Source organism: Nycticebus coucang, chromosome 14, assembly GCF_027406575.1.
Source record: "Nycticebus coucang isolate mNycCou1 chromosome 14, mNycCou1.pri, whole genome shotgun sequence".
Classification (NCBI taxonomy): Eukaryota; Metazoa; Chordata; class Mammalia; order Primates; family Lorisidae; genus Nycticebus; species Nycticebus coucang.
In genome coordinates, this window is record NC_069793.1 from 82,237,849 (window position 1) to 82,261,841 (window position 23,993).

The window sequence follows — 23,993 nt, forward strand, 5'->3', positions numbered from 1 at the left end:
ACACAGCTAACTGAAACTTGAATTTCAAGCCTACCCAGAGAGCAGTTCAGTCGCAACCAGCAGGTTGCTCATTATCTGGTCTCTAGGGAAGAAGATCTGGCGGTTCTGGGGAGGACGTTTGCCCCAGGCACTTTTCTCGCAACCCTCTTCCTCTACCAGATTCCAACGAGGATGTTTAATCCTTTTCTTCCACTACTTTGCCGAGCTTTGGAAACTGAAACACAATCTGATCCGAGCCTCTTACCACTGCGCACTGGCCAGAGCGCTGGCACCCAGCGCGGGCCCGGCCTGGGAGCAGGGAGGCGGGTGCCCCCGCGAGCCCGCCGCCAGGCGCGCGCTCTCGGGCCAAGGCTCCCTCCTCCCCGGCTCGCGGAGCCCCGGCGGGTTCCGAGGCGCGGCGCGCGCCCAGGCCCCGGGAGCGCACCCGGGCCGAGCCCCGCTGGCGGGAGCGCGCACGCGCCGCCTCTCCCCGCCTCCTCGGTGCGCGTCCCGCCCCCTAGAGCTGCGATACGCCGAGAGCGCAACATCCGAGGACTTTGGCCCAGAGTAACCCCGCTCGCGTGACCTTTCCCCTCCATTCTGCACCTTGGGCAGCAGGCCCGGCCGCGGCGCGGCAGTTGGGCCCTGGCGCCCCTCCTTCCGGAGTGCCGACTCCCCCCCTCCCCGGTCCTCCGCGCTGCTCCTCGTCATGGCGGCCCTCAGCAAGTCCATCCCTCATAACTGCTACGAGATCGGCCACACTTGGCACCCTTCTTGTCGGGTCTCCTTCCTGCAGATCACCGGGGGCGCCCTGGAGGAGTCCCTGAAGATCTATGCCCCCCTGTACTTGGTGAGACCCTTCAGCCCCGCCTCTAGGGCGAGTTAAGCGTGGAGGATGGGGAGGGGGATGCAGTCGGCGCCCCCTGCGAACAGCTTTGGGGGGCTCGCCTACTGTCGGTTTCTCTTTTCCAGGGGTCGTAGGGTTTTGGGGGAGGGGATAAGCGTGATGGGGGCGGTCGCAAAGGGCGGGTATCCCAACTCCCGCACAGGAAAAGGGGGAGGGGAATTAAGAGATTGAGCTGTCAAGAATGCCTGTTGCTGGGATGAGAATGGGCACACAACTTTTAGGATTAAGTTTAGGACACGTAAAAACGTGAATTGCAGGACCTGCGTTATTTTTTCTCTCTCCTGCCTTTTGATGGAGAAGTGTTTTGTAGGTCAGCGAAGCTATGAGAATGGTCCTCCATCTTCTCTCTAATGCTCCCTGTTTTATTTTGTCCCCCACCCCCCTTTTAAAATGAAAAAGAGTGTATGTGACTTAGTCCCCGTGGCCACAGATCTTGTCTTTGTGTGGAATGACAAGATTGTGACTCGAGGGTTTTGCAAGCGTCCTTGCAAGTTAACAAAATAGATCCTGGTTTGAGATTGTATGTTGTGATGGAGAGGGTGATTGCAGTCTTTGAGTCTACGGTGGTGATTAGGAGATATGGCTTTATGTCACTTAGGTTCATTTCACAACTGTACATGAAGGACGATGAAGATGCTTGTTCTTCAGTGTTCGTGCCAACATCTTTTTTTCATTAACCTCATCCTTGATATCAAAGATTTATTACTTTGGCTACTTAAATTCATTGTCTAATTTTCTTGCCTTACAAAGTCTGTGACCTAACAAGGCAGTGAAAGTTTCATCCAATGTTCAGCGGTCAATTTTTATTTCTTATTTAAGTAATTTGGATTTGTACCCTCATATGCCCGAAAGTGTGTCATGGCTATACCTGTAACACTACTTGAAAAGCCTGATTATTTATTACAGAGATAACACAGGAGAAGCTGGTGACTTTGTCTCCTGAGGTTGCAGGAGGCTGTTTCATTTTTATCATATAGGCTGATGCTTTTCAAACTATAACATGTGTGAGGAATCCCCTGGGGATCATGTTACAATGGGAGTTCTGAGTCAGTAGGTCTAAGTGGAGGCTGAGAGCCTGCATTCCCAACAAACTCTCAGGTAATGCTAATAGTGGGGGTCACACTTCAAATAATAAGGATGTAGAGTAGAGACCAATAATAAACGTTATTGGAGCTGGAAATTTATTCCTTGATCTTCTTTGGCAAAGATTGATTTTTATCTGGCTTTTCTCCATGAATTGATTAAGGCCAGTCTGTGGCTCAGATTTTTTTTTTTTTTTTTAAATAAAACATCTATAAAACATTATTGAGTTCTTTTTTTTTCATTATTGAGTTCTTGATGTATTCAGCTATACAAAAGGATTGTACCTGCCCTCTGAGGATCATGATCCAGTTTATGCTATGTAATTCTTCCTCTGAAAATCCATAGCGCTTTCATTCATTCATTTAACAAATTTGTTATCTGTAGCTTAGACAATTTATTGATTATATTCTATGATAAGTTCAAGGAAGCAATGGGACCATAGATTCTCCAGCAAGGTATGATGGGGCGGGGTGGGTGGGGGTCAGGAAAAGAATTTTATTTTATTATTGTGTTTCCAGCTAGATTAAATACTTTTTGGAGGTAAATTTTTCATCTCATATGACCTTGTGTCCCTTAAACTATGTCTTTCAAACTTTGGGTTGCTACTCGTTAGCAGTTGTGAAATAAAATCAGTGGGAACTAACTAGCACTTTTTACATATTATATGGTAAATGAAATAGAAGAGAATAGAAAATGTTAGAGTACATTGCAGGTGCTAAGGATAAACATTTTGTGACAGTTTTGTTTCAGTTGTACATGTATGTGTAGGGCTACCGAGGACATACGCTCTTTGTAAATGTTGGGTACTTGTTGATTAAAAGTGTACCCCCGTGTATCAAGATGCAAGGTAGTAAAAGTTAGATTAAAGATAACACATGTCTGGGTGGTACCTGTGGCTCAGTGAGTAGGGCTCTAGCCCCATATACTGAGGGTGGCGGGTTCAAACTTAGCTCCTGCTGAACTGTAATAAAAAATAGCGGGGAGTTGTGGCAGGCACCTGTAGTCCCAGCTACTCGGGAGGCTGAGACAAGAAAAACACCTATGCCTAAGAGCTGGAGGTTGCTGTGAGCTGTGACACCATGGCATGCTGAGGGCGACAAAGTAAGGCTCTGTCTCTCTAAAAAAAAAAGATACACATGTCTGGATTTGAATCTCAGCTACTTATCTTATAACCAGCTACTTAAATTTGTACATGTTACTTTGTTTCTCTAATTAAATTAGAGAATTAAATGAGGTAATACATTGATGATGGGTCACATTTTCTGCTATGTAATAGGTTTTGAATAATTATGCCTTTTCTTCTCCCTTTCCCCAGTGGTTCTTAAGTTGTGAGTGAAATTCATGGAGGGTAGCTAGAGAAGGCTCCTGGGAGGGAGTGGCATTTACCTTTAGCTTTGAAGATAAGGTTTGACAGTCATTGATTTATTTCACAGATATTTATAGAGTACTGAATATTAATGGATAGGAAAGAGAATAGTGTAAATTGAGGCAGAAATCTAAGGGATTTTACAGGAGTAGCAATACATACATTGTCTAAAACAGAAGGTTTGTGTATAGGAGTTCTGAGCTGCAACTCCTATTTATTGAGGACTTATGTACTTAGTCCTTTGCATATTTTGTCTTACTTAATCCTTACACAAGTCTGTCTTATTATTCCCCTTTCATTGGTAAGAAAACTAAAGGGTAGAGACTTGATTGATTTAGAAGATTTAGACCTAGTTTAGAGAAAAAAACAGGATTTAGTTTTCAGGTTTTTTTTGTTTTTAAATCCAAGTCAAACTGAAGAGGCTAAAGGAGCCTTTTTTTTTTTTTTTTTTTTGAGCAAAAGAGTTACAAGTACAAAATGGTGCTTTAAGATGATTCTGGTAGCACTGGGTAGACTAGCTAGGAACTGGGTAGACTGGATAGGAAAGATTGTTTAGAAGTCGACGCAGTAGATTGAACAAGTGGTGGAAGGAGAACTGTGGAATCCCACTTTGCAATTTACTGTCAATGTGATCTTAGGAAATTACTGCTTTGCTTTGAGCCTTAATCTTTTGCTTTCAAAAAATAATTATATGCAAATTTTTATTTTTATTTTATTTATTTATTTTTTGAGACAGAGTCTCACTGTGTCACCCTTGGCGTCACAGCTCACAGCAACCTCCAACTCTTGGGCTCAAGCAGTTCTCTTGCCTCAGCCTCCCAAGTAGCTGGGACTACAGGCACCCGCCACAATGCCCGGCTATTTTTTTGTTGAACTTGTCAATGTTGTTTATTCGAACCCGACACCCTCCGTGTATGTGGCTGCCCTACCCACTGAGCTATGGGCGCCGCCTCTATGCAATTTTTTAAGTGGGATAATTGCATGTTGGAATAGCAGCTGTCACTTAGTAGCCCCTAGTAAAGTGGTGTTTTTGAAATAGTGCATTAATCGTGATCTAGGTCTCGATCTCCTTTTAGAACAGTGGTTTGTTCAGAATTAGCATAGTATTTCAGTAAGTGCTTAACAGGGTCTGAATGAGTGCAAGGTATGAATGAAGAAACTCATGACACGGCACTTCTGGAGGGAGTTCACAGAATGAACGAACTGGATTTAGAGATTAAGGATATTGAGGCAGCGTGAGAACTTGTTTAGCTTTTAGGATTTCAAGTCTGATTTCACAAAGTTGCTATTATTGGTAGGTTGCTATTATTGGTAGAAAAGGAGAAGTTCTGAAGGGAGGCTGGTTGGAGGACGATTTTAACCAAGAATGTTTTCTGGGTACTATAAAATGGGTCTGATATAGCTGCCTTTCTTTCCTTTCTTTCTTTCTTTCTTTTTTTTTTAGATACACTTTGTCACCCTCAGTAGAGTGCTGTGGTGTCACAGCTCACAGCAACCTCCAGCTCTTGGGGCTTAGGCTATTCTCTTGTCTCAGCCTTCTGAGTATCTGGGACTACAGGTGCCCACCACAATGCCCAGCTATTGTTTTGTTGCAGTGTGGCTGGGGCTGGTTTCAAACCCACCACCCTTGGTATATGGGGCTGATGCCCTACTAACTGAGCCACGGGTGCCACCTGTGATATATCTGCCTTTCATGTAAAATATTATCATGTGTTATACTATAAACTGATTCATTCATGTCATATTTGTTCTCTCCTGCCTCTTTTCATTCTGGTTTCTACAATTGTTTTTAGTGAGTATTCACTTTCTGCTACTTAAACCATTATAAAAATGTAGTTGTACTATTCTCTTTAATAGTGAATCTTTGTGTTTCACAGTTTGTGAAAAATATCGATCCTTTGTCATCAATTCACTTCTTACAGTTTTTTTTAATGATTCCTATATTTATGGTAATATATGTTAGAAATTTATGCACGTACCAAAGATGTATTTTAAGAATATTTTATTTCTTGGATGTTAGTTATCACAATGCATTCAAAATGAGTGGTATCCCTTGCTACAGACATACACATGAAACAGTAGTTAAATTGTTTAAACCCTAGAGTGACACTAAAATTAAGGAAGGTGGTGCCCTTTGTTTTTGTGGCAAGTTTGAAATACACAATTGCCCATTTGAGAGTTTAGATTTTATGTTGTTTATGTCCTTAGATGCTTTCCCTAAAAAGGAAAACTTTTTTAATAACTTCAGGTGGTTTCAAAGCCTTTTCCTAGATGGCTTCTTCAAGATCTCTCAATTACAGTACAGGTGGTCCTTGGACCCCCTTTTGGTCCCCAGAGTCAGTCACAGACATCTGACTTATGTACAACTCACATGTATGAACAGAGGCAATTGCAGCAAGTCCCTGAGTTACAAACACACTACTGATGCACGACTCATAGTTACAAATGGAAGCTATTACAGGTAATAGGTAAATGTACCTGTTCCAACCTACATACAAATTCAACTTAAGACAAACCTATGGAACTTACCTTGTTTGTAACCCAGGTACTTCTGCACTGGCTTTTAAACCTTAGCTGAGTTCAAAGTAGAACTTTAGGGAAGGAATGATTTAAAAATGCTTTTTCTGATCCTTTTGTAGTTCAGAAGCGTGATGATTGGGTTTTCATGTGCATGTGTGAGATGTGCCTCCCACAAATCTTGTTTGACGTTGGCGCATTAACTGTCTGACATGAAAAAAAATGCTTTATCATTGACTTTTAGATGTTTAGACTTTTCTTCAGAGTATGAGTATTTTACTCAATATTTACCCCCTTTGAATCATATAATGTAACAAATCTATTGTTATAATGTAATAAATTTGTTAGATTATTAAGGATCAGCTCATCATCTCTAGGCTCTGAGTAAACATTTTAGCAAAGTTGGAATTCCTAGGAATAAAAAAGAATTTATTGACAGTTTCCAGTTGCTAAAGGCTTGAAAACCACTAACTGTGAAGAAATTAGTTCAATGGTATAGACTAAGTTTTTTAAGACAGTGATTTGGCAGGTTTTCTAGAGGAAGCAAGAATAGTAACAAGACTTTGAAATTTAGGTAATAGGCATTTATTGTTGCTTGTGCTTTAAAAAAAACCCCAGGAAACCTTAAAGTTATTAAAAAATGAAAACTACTGAGACTATCTGTTTATATTATCTGACTTTTGGAGATCATGGAATTGTAAATTAGTGCATAACCTCCCTTTAAGATCTAGTTTATAGGTGTGTAAATGAGGTGCTCTCCTTATTTCTATCCAATAACTAAGCAATGATTTTTACACTGTCCCTTTGGAGATGCAAGGAGTCTTTGGCCTTTTCTTTTAAATTAACAATCAGTGATCAATTTTCTTATTCACTAATGTGACATTTTGCATTTGTTGGACTTGTTTTTTATATGTGACTTGTTATTCTTTAGCTGCTCTTTGTTGAATACAAAGTGTAACTTGTAGCACATGGCCTCAAGTTGAGAGGTGAAGGCTTCACAGTAAATACTTTCTCAACTCGCTCTTTTCTGTGGCAGCTATCTCTGAATATAGATGGCCAAATCTAGTTCACCATTATTTCCCTCTTTTGTTATCAAAGATCAGGGGTAAAAATTAATAAGTATTGGAATATAGGTTCTAAATGATTATGACCCATCACTGTTTATATTTCTGAGAGATTAGATTTTCATTAAAACGGATGTTTGTTTGATTAAAAAAAGTTTAAAAGCCTTCATATACTTACTATTTTTTTGTTACTTTTAAAAATTATTGAATAGACTCTATTTATTTATTTCAGAATATTATGGGAATATAATTGTTTTGGTTACATACATTGCTTTTGTACTGATTGTGTTAAAGTTATAGGTGTGCCTGTCACCCGGAAAGTGTGCATTGTACCTACTAGGTGTGATTTTACCCTTCCCTCCTCCTCCCACCTGCGTGATTTTTTTGAGTATTATTTCTGTATGTGCACAGAAGTGTTGATTGATTAGTTCCCCTTGTGCTCCTGCTGCCTCATCTTCCCAAGGACCAGGATTACAGGTGCGAGCTACTGTTGCTCCTAATTGACTTTCTCTTTTTATGAATCATGACTTTGAGAAAAAAATTCTTGCCTCAATTTGCATAAGCAATAATATGAACAATTGCTTTTATTGATTATGACAAGAGAATGTGGATTGAAAAACTGGAGCACAAATTTATGTTGCATAAACTTACCTGTTGAAACTTGGAAGTGATCAAAGAAGTGGCAAGACTTTGATAATAGATTGATCATTTATTCATCAATTATTTATTGAATACTTACCACACACATTGCTAGGTGATAATTAGGGAAGGGGAATTAATTAAAGTGACTGTTTCACAAAGAACTTAAAAAAATGTGTTGGTACAATTGTTTTGTGTTACAATTACTTGCATTACTTGTATAATATAGTGCTGCAGTCATCACCCCCAGGCTATAGACTAGTACCAGTCCATGGTCTGTTAGGAACTAGGCCATACAGCACGAGTGAGCAAAGCTTCATCTGTATTTACACTGGCTCACTAGCTGAGGTCCACTTCCTGTCAGATTATCAACAGCATTAGAGTCCTAGAGGAGCATGAACCCTGCTGTAAACTGCATACAGGAGGGATCTAAGTTGCAAGCGCCTTCTGAGACACTAGTGCCTAATGATCTGAGGTGGAGCTGAGGGGGTGACGAGCAGTGGCTGCAAACATAGAACATCATTAACAGAGAGGTTTTTTTTTTTTTTTTTTAATTTTTTTTTATTAAATCATAACTGTATACAATGATATGATTATGGGGCATCATACACTCACTTCATAAACCATTTGACACATTTTTATCACAGTGGTTAACATAGCCTTTCCGGTGTTATCTCAGTTACTGTGCCAAAATATTTACATTCTACATTTACCAAGTTTCGCAAATACCCCTATAATATGCACCACAGGTGTGATCCCACCGATTCCCCTCCCTCTACCCACCCACCCCCCTTTCCCACTTCCCCCTATTGTTAAGTTGTAGCTGGGTTATAGCTTTCATGTGAGAGTCCCAAATTAGTTTCATAGTAGGGCTGTGTACATTGGGTATTTTTTCTTCCATTCTTGGGATACTTTACTAAGAAGAATATGTTCCAGCTCCATCCATGTAAACATGAAAGAGGTAAAGTCTCCATCTTTCTTTAAGGCTGCATAGTATTCCATGGTATACATATACCACAATTTATTAATCCATTCGTGGATCGATGGACACTTGGGCTTTTTCCATGACTTAGCTATTATGAATTGGGCTGCAATAAACATTCTGGTACAAATATCTTTGTTATGTTGTGATTTTTGGTCTTCTGGGTATATGCCCAGCAGAGGAATTACAGGATTGAATGGCAGATCTATTTTTAGATCTCTGAGTGTTCTCCATATATCTTTCCAAAAGGAATGTATTAATTTGCATTCCCACCAGCAGTGCAGATAACAGAGAGGTTTGACTGCACAGGGACCGTAAGACCATCATAAATCAATTGCTTGCTGACTCACATCAAATGCCCTCAATCCTTTGATCCGTGGAAAAATTGTCTTCCGTGAAACCAGTCCCTTCTACCAAAAAGGATGGAGACCGGTGGTATAGAGTGAAAGATGTTTATTTCCCCTAGTTTATTTCCCCCTAGTACTTAAAGTGGTTGGTACTTTGAAGATTAAGGCTTTTATAATATTTAGACTCATTTTTCTTCAATTATCATAACACTGTATTTGAGACTTGTTTGAATTTCTGTTCGGTTAAACTTTTAAATTGTCTTTTGATTACAATCACTAATCTTAGTTTGCTTTCTATTCATTGAAAGAATGTTGTAATTGAGATTTGTGTATTTTTTCCTTCATGTAATATGAAATGAATTTGTTTTACCTGGGGATACTAGAAAAGTAGTTAATAAGTATTTGTTAATGAGCCTAAATAATTAATGAGTCAAAGTAGTGTTATAAATTGATATTATAGTATATATATGATATATGAGGCCCTTTCTTTTCTTATAATTATATTTGTGGAGAACCAATAATTGAAATGAATGAGTATAGATTTTAATTAAGTTTGCTTGTAGCAGAATTGAAAAATATTCAGGAACTCAGTAAAATGGACCTTAAAGAATGTATACGTGAAAAAATATTATAAGGAATAATGCTAGATCAAGTGTTACTAGCTTTGAGTAAGTTCCTTTTATCAGAATGCTGGATTTACAGTGTTGTCAGCTTATTGCATTTATTTTGTGTAGTGTTTTGACTTATTACATTTGTTAGTTTGCTTTGGTTTCTTGAATCCAATTAGATCTTTGGGGTTTGGTTTGTGACTGGTCCACTTTGGGAATTTTCCTTGAAGGATTCTGTATCTGTTGGCAGAGATGAAAGAAGCTTATTCAGATCAGCCTTGATTTTTAAACCTTCAATGGGACCATTTTTTTTTTAGACCTGAATCTCAGAAACTCTCAAGCACAGGAGGGGCTGAATTAGCCATGACCAAGCTGAATTTTGCAGTGTTCCCATAACTTCTTTTAGAGCCCATGGCGTGTAGTGTAACTGTGTTTACCCTGAGTCTTCATTTCCACTCACTTTCTCTTTCCTAGTCTTACCTCGTTCATCAAATATGACAGATTGCCTACAATAAGTCAGAATTACAGGAGTGGGAAAAATGTGAAAGTTATATTAAGGGGGTAGGTAAGCTTAAAGAATTACACAAAAAATTATTTCAACTGTGATAAGTGCTATTAAGGAGATGTATAGGGTGTTACTAAGATATGTCATAAGAGGATCCGTTCTAGTGTGGAAAATTTGAGGTTTTCCCAAGGAAGTGACAGTGATTATATAAATGTATATTAAGTGAATATGTATTAGGCTTAATATTTGTGCAAAAAAATCAAACTTTCGAGTAAGAAAATAGAAATAAGAAGCAATTATTTTACAAACAGAAAGTTTATTTGATAATTTCTTAAATCCAGTTTCCTGGCCAAGAATTTGATTTCATTCCATTCAAATTTAGCTTTTACTTAAGGTCAAAGGCAGTAAGAAAACATTATCTTAGGCATACAAATCCCCTGTTAATATATTCTCTGAAATAGAAGTTTCCTTCCAATAAAGTCTGTATTTTAAATTAGGGCCATCACAAAATTTTAGTTACAAATTTTAGAAAAACTGTTTTGAACAACTTCTATTTCCTTTATCCATGTAGAGGTAAATGTAGCATTGGGCAAAATTATGAAGTCTAAGAAGTTAGGCATCTTTAAAAGCTTTCTTTTTCTATTCTCTTTTATTTCATGGTTAGATTTCTTTTATGCTTCAAATAGGGGGTCAAGGTAAGCCTATCAAAAATAGTAAAGGATTTTATATCTACAAATAGTTGGTAGACTAATTATTAGACTTTAGTTTGAGTGAGTGGAAATGTAATTTAAACTTTTTGAGAAAGGCATTGTTTTTTGTTAATGGAATTTTATATATAAATAAATAGTGGAGCAGCTGGCATTTTTTTGTCAAGATACTTGCCCATTATCTGTGATTTCTTTTCTTATTTAAATTGTTCCTACTTCTTGGGCTTGAACTGTTAGTTTGCTTGAGTTCTGTTTTAAGGATTTAATTGACTACATCCAATATTCCTATTGGAGAGACTGGGATAAATATGCATACTTTTTATTTTTCATCTGAATAAAGTTCTTCAATAAGAAGCATATTATGAGAACTTTTTCATTAATTAAGATATTCGGGCGGCACCTGGTGGCTCAAGGGAGTAGGGTGCTGGCCCCATATGCCGAGGTGGTGGGTTCAAAGCCAACCCCGGCCCCAAACTGCAGAAAATTGAATGAAATGAAATGAAATAATAAAATATCTAAAAAAAAAATAGAAAGATATTCCATATTAGTGTCCATGATATCTGTACTTAAGTGTAAAGACGATGACAGGGTATGAAATTTGTTTTGGCTTAAAGTTGTAGTGGTGTGGTGAGTTACATCAGTAAAAGCTGAAGTGACAGGCATGTTTTCAAGATTGCCCCTACATTAGGTACCTAAAGTATTAATTTTACTTAGTTATTTTGGAACAAGGGTAAAAATGTAGGCAGGGTTTAAACTGAGTCTTGCTTATGATCATATTTTGTTTCCATATTGTATCTTAAGTATATTTTCATGTTTATCTTGGAAGCCTATTTCAAGCTTTATATAAATTAGAAAGTGTAGAAGGGTAAGGAAATTAATTATAGGTGAAGTATATAAGGCTTGGTGTCATCAAGCTTATATGATTTTTATTATAGGAAGGCTTTGCAGTAAATAGTTAAGGGAAACTTTTGAAGCTTTGCTTGTATCCTCCCACACACACTATTAACAAGCTGCCCTAGTTTTTTTTTTTTTTTGTAGAGACAGAGTCTCACTTTATGGCCCTCGGTAGCCTCACACAGCTCACAGCAGCCTCCAACTCCTGGGCTTAAGCGATTCTCTTGCCTCAGCCTCCCGAGTAGCTGGGACTACAGGCACCCGCCACAATGTCCGGCTATTTTTTGGTTTCAGTTTGGCCGGGGCCGGGTTCGAACCTGCCACCCACGGTATATGGGGCCGGTGCCTTACTGACTGAGCCACAGGCGCCACCCAGTTTGTTTTGTTTTTAATAAGCTGATTGTCTGTATCTGAAGAGGCAGTTGGTGTAGGGCATTGGATATAAGGTACAAGATCCTGGCTTACTATGGGAATCATGAGATAGTGCATATATAAAAGCTTTGAAAATTGTGAAAAGATAGGTAAATATTGGTTTGTGGTACCTGTGGTTTTGTTTCTGATAGTTATATCTGGCTTTTGTAGCTTATAATTCTAATCTTAAAAATATGAATGTTGGAAGCAATTCAGATGTAGCATATTAAGATTCTTCATAGAAAGAGAATCCATTGGAAGAGAAAGACAATAAAGAACTGTCTCACAACTTTGGAGGCTAAGAATTGCCAGGATGTGCAGGTGGCAGGCTGGAGAACCAGGAGAGCTGATGGGAAGGCTAGAAAAAAACCAATGTTGTAGCTCACTAAATCAGGCAGGAGCTCGTCTTTTTGTTTTATTCAGGTCAATTGATTGGATAAGAACCATTCACATAAGGGAAAACAAATGTTTATCTTACCTAGAAACACCTTTGCCTACACATCCAGACTAATGTATGAACAAATGTCTGGGCATGCCCTGGCCTAGTCAGGTTGACACATAAAATTAACCATTACATTTAACAATGTAAACTTATTTGTGGCAACAAAGTAATTCTACCTTTTTTGTTACCAGAAATGTTTTTTAAAAACAAGGTCTTATTTTTTAAAGGGACTTTGAAATTTTTTAGAGAAAAGATACAAGATGTCTTCTTACTATAGATGAATACTCTAATTTCTGTTCATTGAAATTGTGTTTTCATGGGCGGCGTCTGTGGCTCAGTGAGTAGGGTGACGGCCCCATATACCGAGGGTGGCGGGTTCGAACTCAGCCCTGACCAAGCTGCAACAACAGGCCAGAGATTTCAAGCACCAGATCTGGAGGAGGGGAAACCACCCCCGCCCCAACCAGAATCACGTGGTGAGTGTGGAGTGTGTTCCGATGGTAGGCACTGTAACTAGGTGCCCTCCCTTTACAAGACTGAAATGGGAGGAGATTGGCTGCAGCTGTGCTTCTCTCAGGCAGCAAGATCTGTGGACAGGGATAGCTTTGGGACCAGTCTGTATTTGACATTGCTGGGCGCCCCTGCTTGCTCCTTTGCTCAGTTGGGGAAGCAAGCCCTTGGGGAAGGATGCTCCTAGGGAAGAGAGGGTGCATTGCACCAAGGGGGCATCCCTTGAGAAAGGGGACATGAGTGCATGCTTTATCTGTGCCTGGGAGCTCCCCACTGGAGGAAGAAGGACTGTGCTATTTCTAGTGAAAACATGGTGTTGTGCCTGGCTCAGCAAGTAGGCAGTGGTATTCTATTCCAGTGGCCAAGTAATTTCAGCAGTCTGGGCTGGACATGGAGAAGGGGCTTTTCCAACCCCCACCTGAGGTTGTGGACACAGCCTTAGCTGCTCCCATGGAGGTCTGACCAAGTATACCAGAGGATGACTATTCTTGGGTTTTTGAGTACGAGGCTACCCCTTCCTCCTACAGAGTTCTCTTGACTATAAATCAGGGGTCCTCAAACTTTTTAAAGAGGGGGCCAGTTCACTATCCCACAGACCGTTGGAGGGCCGGACTATAGTTAAAAAACCAAACTATGAACAAATTCCTATGTACACTGCACATATCTTATTTTGAAGTAAAAAAACAAAATGGGAACAAATACAATATTTAAAATGAAGAACAAGTAAAGTTAAATCAACAAACTTATCAGTATTTCAATGGGAACTATGGGCCTGCTTTTGGCTAATGAGGTGGTCAATGTCCGGTTCCATATTTGTCACTGCTAGTCATAACAAGTGATGCAAGTGTGCATCAGTTAGTCTAGATCTGGTTGGAAATTTCAGATGTTTCATTCTGGAAAAAGTCTGTTTACAGACATAAGTGCTGCCAAAATGGTTGCTATTTTGAGTGCATGGTTCCCGAGATTAGGATATGTCTCAGAAGGGAGAGATGCATAGAAATTAGGAAGGCCACTTGACTTGAATGCGTCTTTCAGAGAGTCACAATTCTGTAGTTCAGCCAGTTCCATTTGGTAAATCCTATCTACATTTTCAATGTCAATAGAAAATGGGTTACGGAAAACTGTATGTCCTATTCATGGAGTTGAAGCTCTTTAAATCTAAATTGGAATTCCTTTTGTAACTTTTCCAGTGAATCCACACATATTTTATTTGGGAATGCAACCAATGGATTTTCCTCTAACAGATTTTGAGTTGTGGGGAGATGGCAGAAATTTTCCTCCTTCACTTGTTTGATGAGGAGGCCTAATTTTACTCAAATGCTTTCACATGTGATTGCATGTCACAGATGAGCTTCCCTTCCCTTGAAGTTGCACACTGGAACTGTTTAGTAGCTCTATTACATCTGTCAGAAAGGCAAGGTGCCATTTCCATTCTGCATCATTGAGCTCTGCTACTTCTTTGTTTTTTGAAAGCAGAAAAGCTGTAATCTGTGGAAGTTAAGTCATAGAAATATTTCAAAACTCTCCCTTGACTCAGCCAATGGACTTCTGTGTGGTACGGAACATCTTCACAGGCAACTTTAGCTCAGACAGAAATTTCTGAAATTGTCTGTGGTTTAGTGCATTACTTCTAATGAAGTTAACACAAGATACCACAGTTTTCATAACAGAGTCCCACTTCGGTGATTTACTTCCCAGCGCTTGTTGGCGGATGAGGCAGTATATGGCTATTGGATGAGAATGGTTATGTTTGTCCATCTCTTGGTTAATGCGAGCAGTTACTCCTTTCTTAGACCCCACCATGCTAGGAGCACCATCAGTTGTCACACTGGCTAGTTTTGCCCAGTCCAGCTCCAAACTATTCACAGTTTGGCAAACCTTTTCATAGATATCCTCTTCTGTAGTTGTTCCTTTGATGCTTTGCAGTGCAGCAAGCTCTTCTGTGACTTCGAAATAGTCATTCGTACCATGAATAAAAATTAGAAGTTGTGCAGAATCATGAACATCATTACTTTTGTTGTGTGCCAAGGAAAAATAGGAACGTTTTCTTGCGGAGTTTTGCAAATGCTGATGCAAATTGTCTCCCATTTCTTCAATCCTTCATGTAATTGAGGGTCCTGAAAGACTCACTGTACTAAATAAAGTGGCCTTCTCTGGACACATCTCTTTGGCAACAGAAAGAAGGCATTCTTTAACAAATTCTCCCTCCACAAATGGTCTGCCAGTGCATGCTTTTAGCTTGGCAACTTGAAAACTTGAAGTATTTAGCTGTTTCTGTTTCACAAAAGTATTTTGCTGAGTTGTCAATGTATATTTCAGTTTTAATATTTTATCTTTTCTCACTTCTACAACCAATCATATTTATCTTTATGTTGAGTTTGACAGTGTTGACACAAATTGTATTCTTTGAACACAGACACTATATTCTGGCATATCAAACACACAGCTCTTTCCTTGTACTGCATGAAAAAGTAATCATAAGTCCACTGTTCTTTGAATATCCTACACTCTGAGTCAATTTTTCTCTTTCTTGATAGCATTGTTTCCTAGGGATTCCAAATTGCTATTAGTAAAATACCAACATATATATACATATATATACAATGCTCCAAAAACAATATACCAGCAATAACTTTGCCCACACAGAGACATATAGACTGCACTGCCCATCAATGCAGTCTGATCAGTGCCCCTCAATGCAGCCTTGCCAGTCCACATCATTTCAGCTTCGCCAGTGCCCATATGGTGGAACTCCGCTTTTACCTCAGGCTCACATTGGTGCGGTGTTGGAACAGGCACGATTACAGAGCCAGTTCCTCCACCTCCTTTCCAGTTCACATTACCCTGTGTGAACTGCACTGTGATCTGTGAACTCACATAGGAATCTGATCACATGGGTCTTCTCACTCATGCGATCAGATTCCACTGTAGGAAAAAAGAAGGAACGTATGCCTTTTTTCTTCTGAATCTAATGCGAGTTCAGCCATATGCTTGTATGGCTGAACAGTGGACTGCTCAGAGATTGCAACAGTGTGAACCAGGGCTTAGACAGCACACAACGTACAACATCATACACAACTGAATAGCAATCGGAATATAAATGCACTTACTGTCAATTAAATTGGGTTTCCTACTCCTCTGCTGTCTGCAGAGCCGAATGAAGTTCCCATGGGGCCCCAGGCAGATTACCAGTTTGGGGCCCCCATGCGATAACACTGAGCACTGGCCATTTGCATTAATACTGACTGCTGACCATTTGCAATAACACTGACTGCTGACAATTTGCATTAATACTGAGCGCTAACAATTTGCATTAACACTGAGCACTGACTATTTGCATTATTACTGTGATGCAACCCCCCCCCCCAGAAACCACCCCCAACCAACTAACGGACTTAAAAAAAAAGGCTCTCCTAACTTCAATAAAAAGGCTCTTCTAACTTCAAAGAAAGGTGCCCCCATCTGCAAAAAAAAAAGACCTCCTAACTTCAGAAAAGAAAGGCCCCCCTTAACTGCAAAAAAAATGCCCTACTAACTGCAAAATAACAAAAAAAAAATAGACCTCTTAACTTCAAAAAAAAAAAAAAATCCTAACTTGTTCTTACCTCGGTCCTTAGGCAGCAGCAGGCTCTGCACAGGCAACCTGGTGACTCCTCCACTTACAACAGAGACTGAGAGGAAGAGTCAAGAGACAGAGAGAAGGAGGGGCAGGGCGAGACAGAGAGAAGGAGCGGAGTCGGAGAGTTGGTGCACATTCCACACATGCGCACTGCGGCTCAGGACAAGTCAGCTGCTAAGCAAGACAGGCAGCTGTGGCAAACACTCCTCGTGGGCTGGATAAATGTCCTCGGTGGGCCATAGTTTGAGGACCCCTGCTATAAATGGATTAACTGCTTAACTTAAAAGATAAAGATTGTTAGAAAGGATAAAATAACATAATGTAATTATACACTGCCCACAAGAAACTCACCTAACTGGTAAAGATTCTTATAGACTCAAGGTAACAGGGTGGAAAATGATATTCCATACAAACAGAAACCAAAAGCAAGTAGGAGCATCTGTGCTTGTATCAGTTAAAATAGACTTAGAATAGAGGAACTCTCAAAATGATACAAATGAATGAAAATTAGCATGCTCCTGAATGTGATCTTTGTACTAATGATGAAATCAGAGTAGAAATGAAAAAAAAAATTTGAAGTGAATGAAAATAGAGACAATATATCGAAACCTCAGGGATACAATAAAAGCGGTGCTAAGAAGAAAGTTGACAGCGCTAAATGCCTACATTAAAAGGGCAGAGAGATCACAAATTAACAATCTAGTCTGGCACCAGGGAACTAGAAAAACAAGAACAAACCAAACTCAGAGCTAGCAGAAGAAAAGAAATTAATACCAGAGCAGAAATAAGCCACATTGAGGTAAAAAAAAACAATGAAAAGAATCAGTGAAATAAAAAGTTGGTTCTTTGAAAAGATAAACAAGATTGATAGCTAGAAAAACTAGGAAAAGTAGAGCGAAGATTCAGTTAAACACAGTCAGAAATGAAAAAGGAAACATAACAGCTGATAACATGGAAATGCAAAAGGTTCTCTAGGACTAGTATGAACACCTCTGTAACCACAAATGAGAAAGCCGAGAGGAAATACTTGAATTCTTGAAAACATGCAACCTGTCAACATTGAAGCAGGAAGAAATAGAAATCTTGACCAGTAATGAGTAATGAAATTAAATTGGTAATAAGTGTCTCAACAAAAATCCCAAGACCAAACAGATTCATAGCCATGTTCTACCAGACATACAAAGGAGAACTAGTATCAATCCTATTGAAACTGTATAGAAAATAGAGGAGGAAGGAAGCCTCCCTAACTTGGTCTATGAAGCCAGTATCACCTTGATACAAAAGTTAGGCAAGGACGTAACAGAAAAAGAAAACCGCAGCCCAGTATGTATCTCTTACGAATTTAGATGAAAAATTCTCAACAAAAGTACTAGGAAACAAAATCCAGCAGCACACACACACAAAAAGATAATTAACCTCAATCAAGTGGGTTTTATTCCAGGGATACAAGGTTGGTTTAACATAGACAAATCAATAAATGTGATTCACCACATAAACATAATTAAAAATAACCATATGGGGCGGCATCTGTGGCTCAGTCGGTAAGGCGCTGGCCCCATATACCGAGGGTGGTGGATTCAAACCCAGCCCTGGCCAAACTGCAACCAAAAAATAGCCGGGCGTTTTGGCGGGCGCCTGTAGTCCCAGCTGCTCGGGAGGCTGAGGCAAGAGAATCGCTTAAGCCCAGGAGTTGGAGGTTGCTGTGAGCTTTTTGAGGCCACGGCACTCTACATAAAGTGAGACTCTGTCTCTACAAAAAAAAAAAAACCATATGATTGGCCAGGTGTGGAGGCTTACGACTGTAACTCTAGTATTCTGGGAGGCTGAGGCAAGTGGATTGCTTGAGCTCAGGAGTTCAAGACCAGCCTGAGCAAGAGCAAGACCCTGTCTCTACTAAAAATAGAAAAATAAGCCAGGCATTATGGCAGGCACCTGTAGTCCCAGCTACTTGGGAGAGTGAGGGAAGAGGATCGCTTGAACCCAAGAATTTGAGGTTGCTGTGAACTATGATGCAGTGGCACCCTACCCAGGGCAAAAGACTGAGACTCTGTCTCAAAAGAACACACAGAAATAATATGAATAAATGCAAGAAAAGCATTCTGTAAAATCCAATAACCCCCCCATGATAAAAACACTTAAAAAATTATGCATAAAAGGAACATATGTGTTATACTCAAAACAATAAATGCCATATTTGCAAACCTACAGTCAACATCATATTGACAAAGGAAGATTGAAAACATTTGCTGTCATAACTGGAAGATGACAAGGATGCCCACTGTCATCACTTCTATTCCGCATAGTCCCGGAAGTCCCAGCCGGAGCAGTCAGGCAAGAGAAAGAAATAAAGGGCATCCAAATTGGAAAAGTATCCATTTGCCTATGATGTGATCTTATAATTAGAAAATGGTAAAGATTCCTCCCAAAGACTTGTAGATTTCATAAGTGAATTCAGTAAAGTTTCAAGGTAAAAAATCAATGTACAAAAATCAGTACATTATTGTACAACAATAATAATGACCAAGAAATTAATCTTTTTTTTTTTTTATTGTTGGGGATTCATTGAGGGTACAATAAGCCAGGTTACACTGACTGCAATTGTTAGGTAAAGTCCCTCTTGCAATCATGTCTTGCCCCCACAAAGTGTGACACACACAAAGGCCTCACCCCCCTCCCTCCGTCCCTCTTTCTGCTTTCCCCCCCATAACCTTAATTGTCATTAATTGTCCTTATATCAAAATTGAGTACATAGGATTCATGCTTCTCCATTCTTGTGATGCTCTACTAAGAATAATGTCTTTCACTTCCATCCAAGTTAATACGAAGGATGTAAAGTCTCCATTTTTTTTAATGGCTGAATAGTATTCCATGGTATACATATACCACAGCTTGTTAATCCATTCCTGGGTTGGTGGGCATTTAGCCTTTTCCACATTTTGGCGATTGTAAATTGAGCTGCAATAAACAGTCTAGTACAAGTGTCCTTATGATAAAAGGATTTTTTTCCCTTCTGGGTAGATATCCAGTAACGGGATTGCAGGATCAAATGGGAGGTCTAGGTTGAGTGCTTTGAGGTTTCTCCATACTTCCTTCGAAAAAGGTTGTACTAGTTTGCAGTCCCACCAGCAGTGTAAAAGTGTTCCCGTCTCTCCACATCCACGCCAGCATCTGCAGTTTTGAGATTTTGTGATGTGGGCCATTCTCACTGGGGTTAGATGATATCTCAGGGTTGTTTTGATTTGCATTTCTCTAATATATAGAGATGATGAACATTTTTTCATGTGTTTGTTAGCCATTCGTCTGTCATCTTTAGAGAAAGTTCTATTCATGTCTCTTGCCCATTGATATATGGGATTGTTGGCTTTTTTCATGTGGATTAATTTGAGTTCTCTATAGATCCTAGTTATCAAGCTTTTGTCTGATTGAAAATATGCAAATGTCCTTTCCCATTGTGTAGGTTGTCTCTTTGCTTTGGTTATTGTCTCCTTAGCTGTACAGAAGCTTTTCAGTTTAATGAAGTCCCATTTGTTTATTTTTGTTGTTGTTGCAATTGCCATGGCAGTCTTCTTCATGAAGTCTTTCCCCAGGCCAATATCTTCCAGTGTTTTTCCTATACTTTCTTTGAGGATTTTTATTGTTTCATGCCTTAAATTTAAGTCCTTTATCCATCTTGAATCAATTTTCGTGAGTGGAGAAAGGTGTGGGTCCAGTTTCAGTCTTTTACATGTAGACATCCAGTTCTCCCAACACCATTTATTGAATAGGGAGTCTTTCCCCCAAGGTATGTTCTTGTTTGGTTTATCGAAGATTAGGTGGTTGTAAGATGTTAGTTTCATTTCTTGGTTTTCAATTCGATTCCAAGTGTCTGTGTCTCTGTTTTTGTGCCAGTACCATGCTGTCTTGAGCACTATGGCTTTGTAGTACAGACTAAAATCTGGTATGCTGATCCCCCAGCTTTATTTTTATTACTAAGAGCTGCCTTAGCTATACGGGGTTTTTTCCGGTTCCATACAAAACGCAGAATCATTTTTTCCAAATCTTGAAAGTACGATGTTGGTATTTTGATAGGAATGGCATTGAATAGGTAGATTGCTTTGGGAAGTATAGACATTTTAACAATGTTGATTCTTCCCATCCATGAGCATGGTATGTTCTTCCATTTGTTAATATCCTCTGCTATTTTCTTTCTGAGGATTTCATAGTTTTCTTTATAGAGGTCCTTCACCTCCTTCGTTAGGTATATTCCTAGGTATTTCATTTTCTTTGAAACTATGGTGAAGGGAGTTGTGTCCTTAATTAGCTTCTCATCTTGACTGTTATTGGTGTATACAAAGGCTACTGACTTGTGGACATTGATTTTATATCCTGAAACATTACTGTATTTTTTGATGACTTCTAGGAGTCTCGTGGTTGAGTCTTTGGGGTTCTCTAAGTATAAGATCATGTCGTCAGCAAAGAGGGAGAGTTTGACCTCCTCTGCTCCCATTTGGATTCGCTTTATTTCCTTGTCTTGCCTAATTGTATTGGCTAGAACTTCTAGCACTATGTTGAATAGTAAAGGTGCCAGAGGACAACCTTGTCTGGTTCTGATTCTAAGAGGAAAAGCTTTCAGTTTTACTCCATTCAGTGAAATATTAGCTGTGGGTTTGTCATAGATAGCTTCAATCAGTTTTAGAAATGTGCCACCTATGCCTATACTCTTCAGTGTTCTAATTAGAAAAGGATGCTGGATTTTATCAAATGCTTTTTCTGCATCTATTGAGAGGATCATGTGATCTTTATTTTTGCCTCTGTTAATATGGTGGATAACGTTTATAGACTTGCGTATGTTAAACCAGCCTTGGATCCCTGGGATGAAGCCTACTTGATCATGATGAATGACTTTTTTGATGATAAGCTGTAATCTATTGGCTAGGATTTTGTTGAGAATTTTTGCATCTATATTCATGAGTGAGATTGGTCTGAAATTCTCCTTTTTGTTTGGGTCTTTTCCTGGTTTTGGTATCAGGTTGATGTTTGCTTTATAGAATGTGTTGGGGAAGATTCCTTCTTCCTCAATTTTGTGGAATAATTTCTGCAGTACAGGAATAAGCTCTTCCTTAAAGGTTTGATAGAATTCTGGAGTGAAGCCATCTAGACCAGGGCATTTTTTGGTTGGAAGATTTTTTATTTTCTTTGATCTCAGTGCTTGAAATTGGTCTGCTCAGGAGCTCTATTTCTTCCTGGCAGAGTCTAGGGAGAGGGTATGATTCCAAATATTGATCCATTTCCTTCACATTGTCAAACTTCTGGGCATAGAGTTTCTGGTAGTATTCAGCGATGATCTCTTGTATCTCTGTGGGATCAGTTGTTATTTCCCCTTTATCATTTCTGATTCAGGTTACTAGTGATTGTACTTTTCTGTTCCTTGTTAGTCTGGCCAATGGTTTATGTATTTTATTTATTTTTTCAAGAAACCAACTCCTTGTTTTATTAATTTTCTGAATGATTCTTTTGTTTTCAATTTCATTGATCTCTGATTTGATTTTGCATATTTCTTTTCTTCTACTGAGTTTAGGCTTAGATTGTTCTTCTTTTTCCAATTCCATAAGATCTCTTGTGAGATTGTTGATGCGCTCTCTTTCTTTTTTTCGGATGTAGGCATCTAAAGCGATGAATTTTCCTCTCAAAACTGCTTTTGCAGTATCCCAGAGGTTTTGGTAGCTTGTGTCTTCATTGTTGTTATGCTCAAGGAGGTTAATGATTTTCTGTTTTATTTCTTCCTGCACCCATCTGTTATTCAACAGAAGATTGTTTACTTTTCATGCCTTTATGTGGGGTCGAGCGTTTTTGTTAGAGTTGAGTTCCATCTTTAGTGCCTTATGGTCTGAGAATATACAAGGTAAAATTTCAATTCTTTTGATTCTGCTGATATTTGTTTTGTGTCCCAGGATATGATCAATTTTGGAGAATGTTCCATGGGGTGATGAGAAGAATGTATATTCTTTATTTTTTGGATGGAATGTTCTGTATGCATCTATGAAGCACAGTTGTTCTAGGGTCTTATTTAAATCTCTTATATCTTTGTTTAATTTCTGTTTAGAGTATCTGTCCAGCTCTATAAGAGGAGTGTTAAAGTCCCCTGTTATGATGGTATTATCAGATATCATATTGCTCAGACTGAGTAAGGTCTGTTTCAAGAATCTGGGAATATTTAAATTGGGTGCATAAATATTTAGAATTGAAATGTCTTCTTGTTGTATTTTTCCCTTGACCAATATAAAGTGACCATCTTTGTCTTTTTTGACTTTAGTTGCTTTAAATCCACATGTATCTGAAAATAAGATTGCAACTCCTCTTTTCTTCTGAGTTCCATTTGCCTGAAAAATTGTCTTCCAACCCTTGACTCAGAGCTTTAATTTGTCTTTTGAAGCCAGGTGTGTTTCTTGTAGACAGCAAATGGATGGCTTGTGTTTTTTAATCCAGTCAGCCAATCTATGTCTCTTCAGTGGGTAATTCAAGCCATTAACATTTATGGAGATAATTGACAAGTGTGGTAGTATTCTATTCTTCTTATTTTTGTGAGAGTCCATTGCTTAGTTTTATCTTTTGCATCAGTGGGGAGGTTAGGTTTTGTCCTTTAATTTCTGAGTTCTTACTTTGCTGCTGATCCATTGTGGTGGTCAGTGTGCAGAACAGGTTGAAGTATTTCCTGTAGAGCTGGTCTTGTTGTGGCGAATTTCCTCAATGTTTGTATATCTGATTTGATTTCTCCATCAATTTTTAAGCTTAGCTTAGCAGGGTGCAGAATTCTGGGCTGGAAATTGTTCTGTTTAAGTTGATTAAAGGTAGATGACCATTGTCTTCTTGCTTGGAAAGTTTCATTAGAGAAGTCTGTGGTCAATCTGATGGATTTGCCCCTGTACGTCAACTGGCGCTTACTCCTGGCTGCTTGCAGAATCTTTTCTTTTGTCTTGACTTTGAACAGGTTCATAACAATGTGTCTTGGAGAAGCTCGGTTAGATTTGAGGCGACCTGGGGTCCGATATCCCTCTGAAAGCAGTGTGTCAGAGTCTTTGGTGATATTTGGGAAATTTTCTTTTATAATAATCTCTAGTATGGCTTCCATTCCTCTGGGGCCTTCTTCTTCCCCTTCTGGAATTCCTATAACTGGTATGTTGGAACGCTTCATAAAGTCCCATAATTCTGACAGTGAATGTTCTGCTTTCTCTCTCTTCTTTTCTGCCTCTTTTACTATCTGAGTGATCTCAAGAACTTTGTCTTCTACCTCTGAAATTCTTTGTTCTGCATGGTCTAACGTGTTGCTGGTACTTTCCATTGCATCTTTAAGTTCCCTAATTGAGTGTTTCAGTTCCTTCAGCTCTGCTATATCCTTTTTATATCTTCATATCGTTCATCTGTTATTTGATTCTG

General features: G+C 39.2%; 1 protein-coding gene and 1 non-coding gene across 3 annotated transcripts in view; both read left to right on the forward strand.

Annotated features, from left to right (window-relative positions):
- Positions 1-486: 486 nt before the first annotated feature.
- Positions 487-23,993, forward strand: part of TMEM135 (transmembrane protein 135) — a 278,178-nt gene continuing 254,671 nt past the window's right edge. For both annotated transcript variants that reach the window (XM_053561128.1, XM_053561129.1), the window contains exon 1: positions 487-829. In XM_053561128.1, coding sequence (XP_053417103.1) covers positions 689-829 — 141 coding nt within the window. In that variant the 5' untranslated portion in view covers positions 487-688. The remainder of the gene's footprint in view (positions 830-23,993) is intronic.
- On the forward strand, positions 5,963-6,065 carry LOC128566255 (small nucleolar RNA U13). Its single transcript, XR_008374534.1, has one exon. It is a non-coding gene; the product is annotated as a small nucleolar RNA U13 (small nucleolar RNA).